Raw genomic sequence first — 13,532 nt, 5'->3', positions numbered from 1 at the left:
TGGCCAATGAATTGGTGTGTCCATCTATGCATCTGAATGTTGCAAGCATCATGTTCTCTCCAGCAGAGGAAAACAACCTAAATTCTACTTAGTATTGTCCAATTAATATGCATGTCCCAGGTGTCAGGTGGATTGGACGTAGATGATATCATATTAAGTGCCCCTAATTTATAAAGTGGAAAACCAAAATGTCTTGTCACACTGTTGGCCCAAAACAATATGTTTGTTTGATACAGAGAAGCGGGACTGAAGCCAAAGAGAAAAGACTCTATTCACGGAAAAAAAGAAAGTGTTGTTTGGTTATATGATAGTATATAATACTGTTATTCTGTTGTTGCTGCTTGACATGGATTTTGAAGACAATGTAAGGTTTCTTAGCTCATTTCTTTAGATCCTTTAAACAAAAATGATATAAAGGTTCCATTTCTATTTATCCACTGTTATTAAATTATAAAGGTATTTCATAGTATGAACATCTATTTAGTGCCTAATTATATTACATTATTCAAATGTAATTCAAACTAGTTCTTATATGCCAGTAAATGAAATTATTGTTATAATGACAGTGTATATTGATTAGACAGATTTGTCTTAATGGAAAACATGATTTAAAATTACTTAATTGAGAATTAAGATTTATTATATCCATTTATACTGTACTACTTTGTATATTATCATAATATGCTTACATGCAAAATCGTGTTCAGTGTTTTTAAGTAGAATTATCTCCCTCCCCAAATGATGGTTTATAAAAATTAATTGCGCCTAATTGCTTCTGTAATAAATTTAACCAATATATTGCAGATTATAGTTTAATTTTATGGTCACCAGGTAGCCTCAAAATCTCCTGCTGTTTTTCAAAGCCATACTTCTAAGTACAGAAAGGGAATTATATATTGATAAAAGTGCACTGAAGAGCTGTGATCAATGAATTTTGTCTGTATTTCTGTATTCCCACAATGGTTAATAAAGAAAGGAGAATGCTAGGGATGACAAGTCGTGGCCTAATGGTTAGAGAGTCGGACTCCCAATCGAAAGGTTGTGAGTTCGAGTCCCGGGCCGGCAGGAATTGTGGGTGGGGGGAGTGCATGTACAGTTCTCTCTCCACCTTCAATACCACGACTTAGGTGCCCTTGAGCAAGGCATCGAACCCCCAACTGCTCCCCGGGCGCCGCAGCATAAATGGCTGCCCACTGCTCCGGGTGTGTGCTCACAGTGTGTGTGTGTGTGTGTGTTCACTGCTCTGTGTGTGTGCATTTCGGATGGGTTAAATGCAGAGCACAAATTCTGAGTATGGGTCACCATACTTGGCTGAATGTCACGTCACTTTCAATTTAAAAAAAAAAACAAGGAAGAGCAATATGTGTATGTGATTACCTGTAAACAAAATGTATTTGACTGTTGGCATCAAAATCAATAAACCTTTAACAAACATACAATTAATTTATGCATTAAAAAGTACATAAAATGTTGGACTGTTAGAACTGTGGTAAAAAAAAACAACAATAAACACGTAAACGTTTTTGTGCGACGGAACATTGAACTGTAAATGAACGGGACTGATGGATGGAGGAATGTAAACTATTAGTAATCGATGTCGACATCTAGTGGTTGGCAACTATTTCGTGCTTGGACTCTTTGGGCTTGGTCTTGTTTTATGTGTTTACGTACTTCCGTTTCATTCCTTGCAATTTTCAACACAAACGACCTTTTAATATATTCGCAAATGAGTCTGTAAATTGTTCAATAAGAAAATTAATTTATGGAAATATGGACCAACAAGGCCAATAAAAATACATTTTATACTGCTGGAAAATCTTTTTTAAACTACAATTCATGACGATAGCTGGTTTCCAGTTGGTCATTGGCTGATCTATAACGTTAAGTAGACCATAACACAGCATCAAACCATACTAGCCGGTCAAATCAATCTAGATGGAAAACATATGGTACACCCAGATGGTGACCAGTTAGGACTAACGTTAGTTAAGGGCTGAACTGGATTTTACTTTAGAGACTATCGTGATTTTGAGAAACACATTTTATTTAGCTTCATTTTCTGTTCAGATTTTTACAGAGCGGAAATGTATCTTTGACACTGGCCAGAAAAATACATCATTATAATAATATGAATACGTACATCGTTAGTCATTTGGATGTTAAGAGAAAAATACATACACATTATCAAACACAGATCAAACAAATTACTATATATGGATCAATAATAATATGAATACGTACATCGTTAGTCATTTGGATGTTAAGAGTATATATAACACAAGTAAATAAATGTAAATATATTACAAAATTAAGTAAAACAAAACCAGGCGTGTTCATATAAAACCAAAATTATCTAGTAAAAGTAAATAAAACAGTAAAGTCTTTAAATGAAACTGCTATGGCCTCATTTTCAACATTGACCGCATCAATATGTCTACCTATAGGCGCCGTCTGAATTGACTGTGTTATTGCATCATTTCCGGGAAATAAGGTCAAAAATTGTTTCCCTTGTCCGCCATTTGAAATATTTGAACTTCCTTGTGACAACTTCCAATGTACGTTTTGGTTTACACTGAACAATTATCAGAGGAGCTGGGCGAATAGTCGTAGTTTTAGCGTCGAGTGCACGTTGGGATTCCGGCGTCGGCTGTTTCCCTACCCGATTGGAACAAAGAAGCGTTGAAAAGTGTGCGAATGCTGCGCGTATTTGAAACGTGTTCAACAACGGAACGCGGTAAAGTTTTTGCATGAGTTGAACGCTGCTCGCGGATAAGGAGAGGCGAAGGGAAGGCCTGTGAAGCCTGGGCTTTTTTCTTGCGCTAGTCATGGCCGGAAATTTTGATTCGGAGGACCGAGGGAGCTGGTATTGGGGGAGATTAAGCCGGCAAGAGGCGGTTTCGCTGCTCCAAGGGCAGCGGCATGGAGTGTTCCTTGTGCGCGACTCGATCACTATTCCCGGGGACTACGTGCTGTCTGTGTCGGAGAACTCCAAAGTCTCTCATTACATAATAAACAGCATCAGCAGCAATCGCCAGTCCGGACCAGGTAAGCACTGCATATAAATATACTGCCAACAACGGGACGAATAAATACTGCTTTAGCAAACGCTTAGCAACTCGACGAGAAACCTGTGCACTTCTATACTAACGTTACGACTAGTTCTGCACATATTCTGATTTTTTTTGCGTCATTTTAGTATTACGTAGTAATTATGTATTATCTGTAAGATGTTTAAACGTACAGAGATATGATATTGTTCAGTATAAACCGTGTTTTCGATTCAGTCACTCAGATAAATAAGATAGTTTAACATGTAATGGGAACCATATGTATTTTGACAAAAAAAAAAACACTTTTTTTGTTTATAGACAAATAATTTAACTATTATGTGTGGTATTTTAAAATATAGTGATGTTTACACGACAACAATTGGAACTATTATATCTACCATTTAGTGAAGTCTTCATAGATTCAAGTTAATTAAATCTTGATAGTCCATCCATCCTATGTGTTTGTCGCTGTCACCTGCAGGACTCGCTCCTCCTCGGTTCCGTATTGGAGATCAGGAATTCGATGCCTTACCTGCACTCTTAGAGTTCTATAAGATCCACTACCTGGATACCACCACTCTCATTGAGCCCATCAGCAAAGCCAAGCACTCGTCCTTCGTCAGCGTCAATGCAGGAACAGGAGGAGCTCCTCAGAGGCTGGAAGAGGAGTTCGTCCGAGCTCTCTTTGACTTCCCCGGCAATGACGACGAGGACCTTCCGTTTCGAAAGGGAGATATTCTGAGAGTTCTGGAGAAGCCGGAGGAGCAGTGGTGGAACGCACAGAATTCAGAAGGCCGTGTCGGCATGATACCAGTGCCCTACGTGGAGAAGTACCGGCCAGCCTCGCCAACATCAGGGGGCCCAGGAGGGTCTGATAGAGGATCTGGAGCTTATGGCAACTCTGACGGCCACAGTTCTCAGTCTCAACCTCTGCTTGGCGAGCCGGGCCAATATGCCCAGCCGACATCCTTACCCAATCTACAGAATGGTCCGGTTTATGCCAGGGCGATTCAGAAGAGAGTTCCCAATGCCTATGACAAGACTGCTCTTGCTTTGGAGGTAACAATTGTAACTTTTTATTGCACGGTATTTTATGTGCAACACAGATGACTGATTTTGTACATAAAAAATATGTATTTTTATTTATTATTTGGTAAAATAAAACCAGTGGAACTGTAATTCTCTGTTTAAGTATGCTGTTTTGTACATCGCATTAACAAAGGGTCTCCTCCATTTCTGACACTTTTAGGTTGGCGACATGGTGAAGGTGACCAAGATCAATGTAAACGGTCAGTGGGAGGGTGAGTGCAAGGGAAAGCATGGCCATTTTCCCTTTACCCACGTCCGCTTGCTGGACCAGCACAATCCAGAGGACGAACTGAGCTGAGAGAGCAGACTGTCTTCCCTAGAAGCCCTTAGATGTACACTCACTTACACACACAAACACACACACTCTGGCTCCTCACACATCCTCACTACTGCCCTTAACCTGTCCGCCTCGTCATTACCTTGTGCCATTGTGTCTCATGCCAACCTTCTCCATACCTGCAACAATTCCCTTATTAGATTTTATGCAATAATTGAAGATATTTACCAAGTAAACACTAAATTCCTCAAGCAACACCATACACTACAGAGAGAGGAGCTTTAGAGTGTGGCTTCCTGTGAACTGAGAAAAGACGAAGAAGCCTGCTTGGACTTAAAACTTAATGAGCGGTTTGGTGTCTTAACAAGGGACTGTTCCTTTGCTTTGAATGCGCGGTAGCATACACTACTTAGTGTCCTAGAACACAGCAGGTTTCACCCTACAAATCATCTACTACATGAAAATATTCAGAAATGCAGATCAAACATCAGTGATTACTGGCTCAGCGCCAGTCAATTGTGTCATGAAGCGGTTCTTACCGGGGCGGTACATTATATAAAAGATGGAGTAGCCGAACCCTCACCGCATTTAGTTTTATTTATGCACATTTCTAATGTATACAAGATGGGCAATGTATCATTATTCACTACCGCTAACATTGTTTTACTACATTTTCATTATATATTATCAGGAAATGCTACTTGCTCCTTTCACCATTATTGCTGTATTTGGAAGTATTACACTAAATGCAGATTTGTTGAATGTGTAACCCTAATTTCTAATGCTAGACTCAATATGTCAACATATGATAGACTTAAATGAATTTTTGTTGTTGTTGTTTTTAAACAAAAAACCAACATTGTGACTTTGCCACTTAAAATAACTAATGTGTTTTTGCCAAAACTTCCTTTGCCAAGATAGAAAATACAATAAGCGGTTGTTGTATCGACTTACTACTACAACTCTGCAAAACTACTTACATATTAGATAAAGATAATTCAAAAATAACCCAGCTGTCTTTACAATAACACGGTAGGATCATATGAAGTGTCACACTAATGTGCAAAGCCTAACCTGATGCCTCAAATGTGTTTTGCTCAATTGATTTTGCACATACGAGTAGCCTTTATCTATGATTGGTTTATCTGGCTATTGCCATTTGTATTAGTTTCTATCTCAAGTTTCTATCTCAATGCAGAAATATAGTGCATTTTGTCCTTTAATGCCCAAGTTAGACGTTGCTTTCCTAATTGCCTACCTTAATTGCAGATTGTTGTCAATGACCAAATCAGCAATGTCTTTAGCCTAATTAGTTAATCGCAACATGTGGGGAAAAGTGGAGTATATTTAGTTCAACCTTGCAAAAATGTTTCTTTTAACCAACTTCCATTACTAATGACTGGATTCGGTGAATAGAAATTGAATGTCTGTGGACAAATATATCAATTATAACACTAATAGACAGACTACCAGAACACTATCAAATGTTAATGTTTTTACCCTTTACCTTTATTTGTTGTTACTTTTAAAAAGAAAAAGTTGATTAACTTTGTTTGGTAACACTGACAATCACCTGGAAACTGTTTTGTCACATCTAAATGTTAGAAAGCTATGTCGTGTAGGTTAGCTGTATGTTGTCATGATGTGACCGCAAGCCGGCCATGTTATGTAATTGTCACTTAAGTCGTAATTATGAAGGACTTTGATGTTCATGATCTGTCTTATTAACTGTCTGCGCTCAGTCAGAAATGACCTTGATGAAATTAGATCACTAAAATCAGTCACAAAGCAAAGCTGGAGTCTTGTCTGAGCTCTCACCCCTGTCCTGTGAGAATGATTTCACCTCAAAACACACCACTTTCTATGTCTGAGTTGAGAGTAATCGCCAAGTTGTGTCCGTACATTTTAATTGTACCCAAAGTATTATGTTTAGAACCTAAATATCAAGTCATTTTGTGAAATTAATCTTGTGTTATCCTTTATGTGCATCCAAGTCTGTCAGAACAGTGTTTTAAGTCACACAAAAAGTCCTACGTTTTTGTTACGGTTTTATTCCTGTACATGAAATAAAGTTGACCCCTATAGTAATGCTACTCAAACCTTTTACTTTGCCTCTGTCAGTATTTTCATGCCTTTGTATTTATTACTTTATTGAGAGCAATACTGTGATGGAAAATATTTGTTTAATTTTTCTATTATAGTATAATTGTTCCTTTATATAATATCCAGAATTATTCGTTTTAATAAGAAAATCTGGTTGCAAATTTATTTTTATCAAAATGTGATCTATGTCATTACCATTCCACAATTACTTTAGTGTTAGTTATTTACACTGAAAAACAGCACACCATTTAATTTGTTTGGTATTTTTGTTTTAAAAAGTTTAGACCCAAATCAAATACCATTTAAAATAATACCTTAAATGTTTTTAGTTTATAATTGTATTTTTAATATGTTCGATTGAAGCAATCAAGTGTTATCATTTACTATGTTTTTCGAAAACTGTATGACTGACTGACTTCTGTGGAACTTTTGTTGAAGAATGCTGGTACTTACTGTTGCTATGTATTCGGTGAACAACATTCTTCCAAATATTTTCCATCGACTTTCTTGTATGGACAAGAAACAAGGACGTTTCTCAGAATATCTTCTTGTATGCTGATAAATGATGAGTAGATTAATTGACGGAATTTACAAATTAAAGTAGCTTCAGTTGAACGTTTTACAAAAGTCAAAATAATTGTGTTCTAATGTGTTAATTCAAAAGTTATTGCATTTGGGTCTAGGCTTTATTTTTTAAACATATTTCTCACAGAATAGAACGGCATGAGGGTGAGTAAATGATGACAGAATGTTCTTTTTGAATGGACTATCCCTTTAAATTCAAATGTTTCAAGTGGTTTTTACCAGAATATCGCTGCCAGTCTTTAGGTTACACAAAAGGCACATAGCATTCATTCTCTGTTCAAATAAAGAGGGTTAAAAATCCAGCATTCGTGTGGGAGAGAGGGAGTGTGTGGAGATGCTCTGTGTGAAAGTTCCCGGATGAAGGTGTAACGCCATCTTTACTCCACCATTCAAGCCGCAGCTGTTGCTCTCGTAGGGGCCTGCCGGTGAACTCGCACTCCTCCTTCGCTCCCAATCTCACAAAACACGCTCGCCGCGCGCTGTCCAACATGGGTGACCGGGAGGATTTGGTGTACCAAGCCAAACTCGCCGAGCAGGCGGAGAGATACGATGGTAAGAAACACTGAGAGGTAACGGGAACGTTATTTTTACAAAGCGAGAGCTCATGCAGGCTAACTGACGCTCGGGTTAACGTTAGCTGGATTAATTCGCAGTTAAACCAAGCGAACACCTTGTGAATAACAATCCGATTTTCGTCTACTCTTAAAAGTTTTTTTAACAGTCCGTTGATTCTGTCGATGTGATATTGGGGTAGCTACAGAATGCCATATGAAGATGGAGACGTTTATTGAGGAGACAAAATGGCGGAGAGTTAGTGGGTGAGGCAAGCTGTTGCTAGCCATGGCGGAGGGGTGGCTGCGGTCTCCAAACCTCATGTAGGCGAAGAACGGCTCAAATATTAGTTAACAACTGTCTTAATCGGCCCAGTTAATCACAATAAAGAGTTATTTTTGAATGAGGTCCTCCCTTTACACCCCCAGCACGCTACGAGAGACCGTGGCTGTGTCTCAAAACCTTTTGAGCTGCCTACTTGGACAGCATTTTTTGCGTCTTAAAGGCGCGTTGAGTTGTGATACCCAAAATAATGTCTAGCCAGGTAACGTTACCTCACTAGGTTTTGAGACTCAGCCGTTGTACAGTAACGCAAAGCAAGTAATGCTTTGTAAGCTGAGAAACTGTAACTTAGCTTTGCAATAAGATTTCATTTCAGACTGAAGAGAAGTGGCTCGCTGGCTTGTGATATTCAAGATTTTAATGATATCCTAAATCAGCAGCTATAAATGTGCCTTGTTGGTAATTTATCGTCTAGTTTAGTCACCAATTAACCTATGTTAGGTATCTAGGGTTTTCACTCAACACTTTAAAGTATGCTGCATGTAGTGTGCAGGAATGATGATTAACAGGATATGCAGATTGTGTTGTGATTGTATACTGGCAACCCAGGGTGAATGCAAATATATGTAAGGATGTTAATATTTTGCCTCTCTTATTTGAGTAAATAAAGAATACATGCCCCATGGAGTGCAACAGTGGCCACCTACTTTTTCAGTGGTCTTTACTAAAAAAAAAATAGTATTGTTCTCATAGGAAGCCATGAATCAAACCAACCAGTTATGAGGTGAGTCACAACAATACAACTTTGGATTGAAACAGAAACGTATTTGAGAATGAGACGAACAGTATGAGACATAATAGCTTTAATGAGGGAAAGAACTACAATCCCATGAAGCTTTGTGAGTGACTGTAGAATTGAAACAATGCAGAAATATAAAGACGTTGATTTATTTGTGCATAGAAAAATTAAGTTTATTGCATAATATGCATATTATGCATGCACATATTTAAGTAGTTTGCTGTATTTGCAGGTTTTTGTATGAGTGGGCGGGCACTTAAGAGTTCTTTTGGTTTTTGCTTGTGATTGGTGGAGATTTCTCTGCAGAATTATGGGTAATGTAGTTTTTCAACCAGAAACTCTGCTGATAAACACACAATTATTTCCAAAATATATTTATTCTGGCTTCTACAAAAGCACGTACCATCAATTAATAGTTATTGGTCAGTCAATTTACCTGTGAAGAAAACTAATGTGATTTTACTTCAGGATCCCAACTGTAGTTTCTGACAGAGTTAAAATGGTGTATTTAAGCTACGGTTGTGACATGTACTCTGTTGCAATTAAATGCAGTCAGCAAAATATCCAACACACTCCTTTGAAATTTTTCCAGAAATGGTCGACTCTATGAAGAAGGTGGCTGGGATGGATGTTGAGCTAACAGTTGAAGAGAGAAACCTTCTCTCGGTGGCCTACAAGAACGTTATTGGGGCAAGAAGAGCATCCTGGAGGATAATCAGTAGTATTGAGCAGAAAGAGGAGAATAAGGGTGGAGAGGACAAATTGAAAATGATTCGGGAATATAGACAAACAGTAAGACATGTCCTAACTACCGTTCATTCTGATTCACATAACTAGAATGATTAGTTTTACGCTTTTAACCTTTTAATTTTCACGTCCAGGTTGAGAATGAATTGAAATCAATCTGCAATGACATCCTCGATGTGTTGGACAAGCACCTAATCCCAGCTGCAAATTCAGGAGAGTCCAAGGTCTTCTACTACAAAATGTATGAAAGCCATGAGGTTTTTTTTTTTTTCTAAGGGAATCGAAGGATGAATCGAATGTGATTTAATGAGGTCACGGCTTTATTTATACATGTTTCAAACAGACCTTTTCTCCCTTTGATGCATCAGGAAGGGTGATTACCACAGGTATCTCGCTGAGTTTGCCACAGGAAACGACAGGAAGGAGGCTGCAGAAAACAGTTTGGTTGCTTACAAAGCTGCTAGTGATATTGCAATGACAGACCTTCAGCCTACACACCCCATTCGCTTGGGTCTGGCTCTTAACTTCTCCGTATTCTACTATGAAATCCTCAACTCTCCCGACCGTGCATGCAGGTTTGTTTTCTTGGTGTTTTGGGGGTTTTCAGATTTCTTAACAAAGTACAACAGACAGTTACAGTTTTGTAAATGTCTATTCATCATATTCTTACATTACATTTGATTATGGTATCTGTTTATTATAATGAGTTTAATGATGATGCTTTTGGTTACTTATCAGACCAAGATGGTGTTCATTGCAATGTATTCCTTTTCACTTACTAGTTTATGTACCTGGCTGTTGGTTTTAGGTTGGCAAAGGCGGCATTTGACGATGCTATTGCTGAACTGGACACATTGAGTGAAGAAAGCTACAAGGACTCGACACTCATCATGCAATTGTTACGTGATAACCTGACACTATGGACTTCAGATATGCAGGGAGACGGTAAGACGGATCTTCGCAGTTTCAAATGCTAAGCCTGACAAACATGTCTTTTGAAAGCCATTGGTACATGAAGGTGACATCCTCAAAAGCTCCTCCACAAACCAAAGCTATTTTTAGAGTGATTGTTTCAGAGTGTCCCGATTTAGGACTTGTGAGACATAGTTTCCAACCATCTCTAATATCTGCCTTTAAAAGTGTTCGAATAGAGGGCTCTGGCTACATTGGCAGTGGAAATGTGCAAGCAAACATGCCTACTTTTCAGATTCATCCCACAGAAATTAAATCATTTTCTCAATATAATATAGTGGTTTTAATGTTAATAGTTTCATTTTCACACCCTATTCTAGCATACAATTTTTATTAGAGCTAATATAGGGTATTCAGTATGTCAATCCCAAAGTTTTATTCCTACATCGAAAGACTATGATTTTAATAGCTGTATTGATTTCAAAAGTACATACTGAACTAGTGCACATCACACAGCAGTATTATCTTTCTCTACTACATTTCAAGTCATTTTGTAATGTGTCCAGACTCATGCCGTCCAACTTAATCCATCTTGCCTTTTTTCATCCCCACTATTTAGATTCCTAAAGGAAAATGTTAATTGCCCACAAACTTTATTTGTAAGTGCGGCCACTTTTTCCAGCTCTTGCCCTTTTGTCCACAAATTGCATCATCACTCACCCGTTTGTGTTGCGATCTTTGTAGCCACCAGAGTGCTATATGTGCAGCATGTCTGAAACAAACCGTTTCTGCATGATCACTGCCAGATCCTCAATGTCCAATTGGAATGGCTGTGTTGTACAAATACATTAGAATTTGGAAATTCGGCTATGTTTTACTAAGAAATGTACAGTAAAGGTGTCTAAGCGTATTATCCTTTGGTTTGTGAATTGAATTACGTGTGAAAGTAAAATGACCCCATGAGATAACACTGCATTCAAATTAGACTTAAGCTAGAATTTTATTTATTTGAGCTTGAAAATGGCATATTCTATTAATATAATATGATTAATTAGGTTTTTCTCACAGCATGTATTATACAGCATTTTATAGCTTTTTATTTGGCAAACTCGTAATGCACAGATCTTGCAAGGGTTGCAGACTTGATGTGCTACAGTGTACAACACGTCATGTGGATTGCATATTGTCAAGGGACATAACTGTGTCAGGATGCAATAACCGTGGCTTTGTTTCTCTGTGCACAGGTGAGGAACAGAATAAAGAGGCGCTGCAAGATGTGGAGGATGAAAACCAATGAGACAACACAGCCAATATGAGACTCCACCCCCTCTCCCTTCCCCTCCCCTCCCTCAGACCCCACTCACAAAGGGAGCCACCAAGCCCAACCTTATGAGTGGCACTCAACAGCTTGATGCCTCCCAGTTTTCTCTCCCTTTGTTTGATTTTTAATATTATTCTGTTTTATTAGCCCTTAAATTGAAATAAAATATACCACTCATGAAACCAACTTCAATTATGATTTTTGAATGGTCAGAACTTAAATACTTCTTTGAGTATAATTCTTTTCTTGTCCTGGTACAACATTTGTCCTTTTTTTTTTTTTAAATGTTCATTTGCTTTATTTCTCAACATTTTTATCAGTTGCTGGATATATTTTGAGTTTTTCTTAATGTAATTACAGAAATTAACTTTTATTACTGTTACTGATGTCTACTATTAGTTGTTTGAGCTGTAATATTTCTGTGTTAGTGCAATTATAAAATGCATTTAAAGAAAACAAACCTTTAAAAGGGCAAGTCTAAACAAAGTGCTCTTTTTGTTAATTTAGTTTTTCAGAGAAAGTCGAAGCAAATTTCTTGATATCCATGTGGAGCAAAATGCTTAACATCACCAAGTAGTAGTTATGTAGTAACATTTGCCAGTGGTCTGGACTGTAATTTGTGCTAAAATACTGTATTGCTCACATAGGCTGATGATGATGATGATAGTGGGTGGATGGATGGCTGCAGCTCTATAAATCTGAAGGAGCCTTGTTGCTTTTAGAACTAAGACAAATGCAGGTCTCCATTTGGCTGTCTCAAAAGGAAAAAAAAGCACTAATAAAGTTGATTTTAAGCCTGCATGAGTTACATGAAATAGTCTATTTTTCTTCTCCCCTCTGAATCTACATAATGCATATAATTTCTTCTGTACTTTGTTAACTTGAAACTAGTTTGTACTACTGGATATCTGACTGGAACCACAGACGTAGAATCTGTATTACAACGAAACAGCATGGAATTAACAATTAACTTAAAACTGCCTCAAGTAAAATATTTAACCACCTCTTCTGCACTCAAAATGTTTTCCTTTCTCCTTTATCTCTACTTTTTATGTGCTTTTCCTTCATAAAAACAAAATGGTTGCTAGTGAAGCATTTACCTTTCAAAGTTAGAGAAATGATGTTTTATGAAGTAGGAAGAAATCAATAAAATTTGCTCTTGGCAAGTAGGACTTGGACCGTCGGCTGTTGCATTTTCTCAGTCCCAGTTGATAGGTTTTAGTATTTGACTCTGTCAGTTGAAGATTAGATTATATTTAAAGAATGATGTATATTAATTTCTGTAACTAACATTCAACAAAGTATTTAGTGCACTAAGAAAAATTGTAAACTCATCTCAGTGTAGGTTAATTGGAAATTTGTCCAGGTCCCTGTGGTGGAACAGGGCCCTCTGTAGACGTGATTCACAACTAGGGGGTCTTAAGATTATTTTAAATAAGACATTTATTATTTTAATTCACCCCTTCAACAATGTTTTTGAAGAACCACTGTTCCTAAAGTCCTGGAAAACCTCGCTATATCAGGATAAAGGGGTATTAAACTTGTGATTTCTAGATCTGGGAAAGTCATGAAATAAAAAAAAAAGGTTAAAACTCCATTCACATTTTTATAATGAATATAATTTGTTTCTACGTAGCCAGGCTGTAAAATATTTCAATGGGTTATTAAACAAACATACTCAGTCTTTATGCAGTAAACCAACCAGGAATGACTGGAAATGTCATGTCGAATGGTTAAAAGTACTGAATCCATTGATTATAAGGAGTGGGATGTCTGGTGAATATCTGAATTTATTTGCATTTGAATTATAACTAT

The 13,532-nt window shown here is 37.5% G+C and overlaps 2 protein-coding genes across 3 annotated transcripts; both read left to right on the top strand.

Moving 5' to 3' along the window:
• Window positions 1–2,501: 2,501 nt before the first annotated feature.
• crk (v-crk avian sarcoma virus CT10 oncogene homolog) lies at window positions 2,502–4,902 on the top strand. Its single transcript, XM_059514358.1, has 3 exons — window positions 2,502–3,045; window positions 3,532–4,109; window positions 4,300–4,902. Exons 1-3 carry the CDS (start codon window positions 2,826–2,828, stop codon window positions 4,435–4,437), a joined length of 936 nt encoding a protein of 311 aa, XP_059370341.1. The 5' UTR covers window positions 2,502–2,825; the 3' UTR covers window positions 4,438–4,902.
• Window positions 4,903–7,415: 2,513 nt separating this feature from the next.
• ywhae1 (tyrosine 3-monooxygenase/tryptophan 5-monooxygenase activation protein, epsilon polypeptide 1) lies at window positions 7,416–12,721 on the top strand. 2 transcript variants are annotated; one of them, XM_059514357.1, is made up of 7 exons: window positions 7,416–7,656; window positions 9,330–9,529; window positions 9,619–9,725; window positions 9,853–10,059; window positions 10,293–10,429; window positions 11,016–11,055; window positions 11,641–12,721. In XM_059514357.1, the coding sequence occupies exons 1-6, from the start codon at window positions 7,593–7,595 to the stop codon at window positions 11,021–11,023; spliced, it is 723 nt and encodes a 240-aa protein (XP_059370340.1). In that variant the 5' UTR covers window positions 7,416–7,592; the 3' UTR covers window positions 11,024–11,055; window positions 11,641–12,721. The 2 variants fall into 2 exon arrangements, with proteins under 2 accessions (XP_059370340.1, XP_059370339.1); XM_059514356.1 differs by lacking the exon at window positions 11,016–11,055 and having other exon boundaries at window positions 7,417–7,656.
• Window positions 12,722–13,532: the final 811 nt, after the last annotated feature.

Source organism: Carassius carassius, chromosome 28 (genome assembly GCF_963082965.1).
Source record: "Carassius carassius chromosome 28, fCarCar2.1, whole genome shotgun sequence".
NCBI classification, from domain to species: Eukaryota; Metazoa; Chordata; class Actinopteri; order Cypriniformes; family Cyprinidae; genus Carassius; species Carassius carassius.
This window is presented reverse-complemented; position numbering and strand designations above follow the sequence as displayed.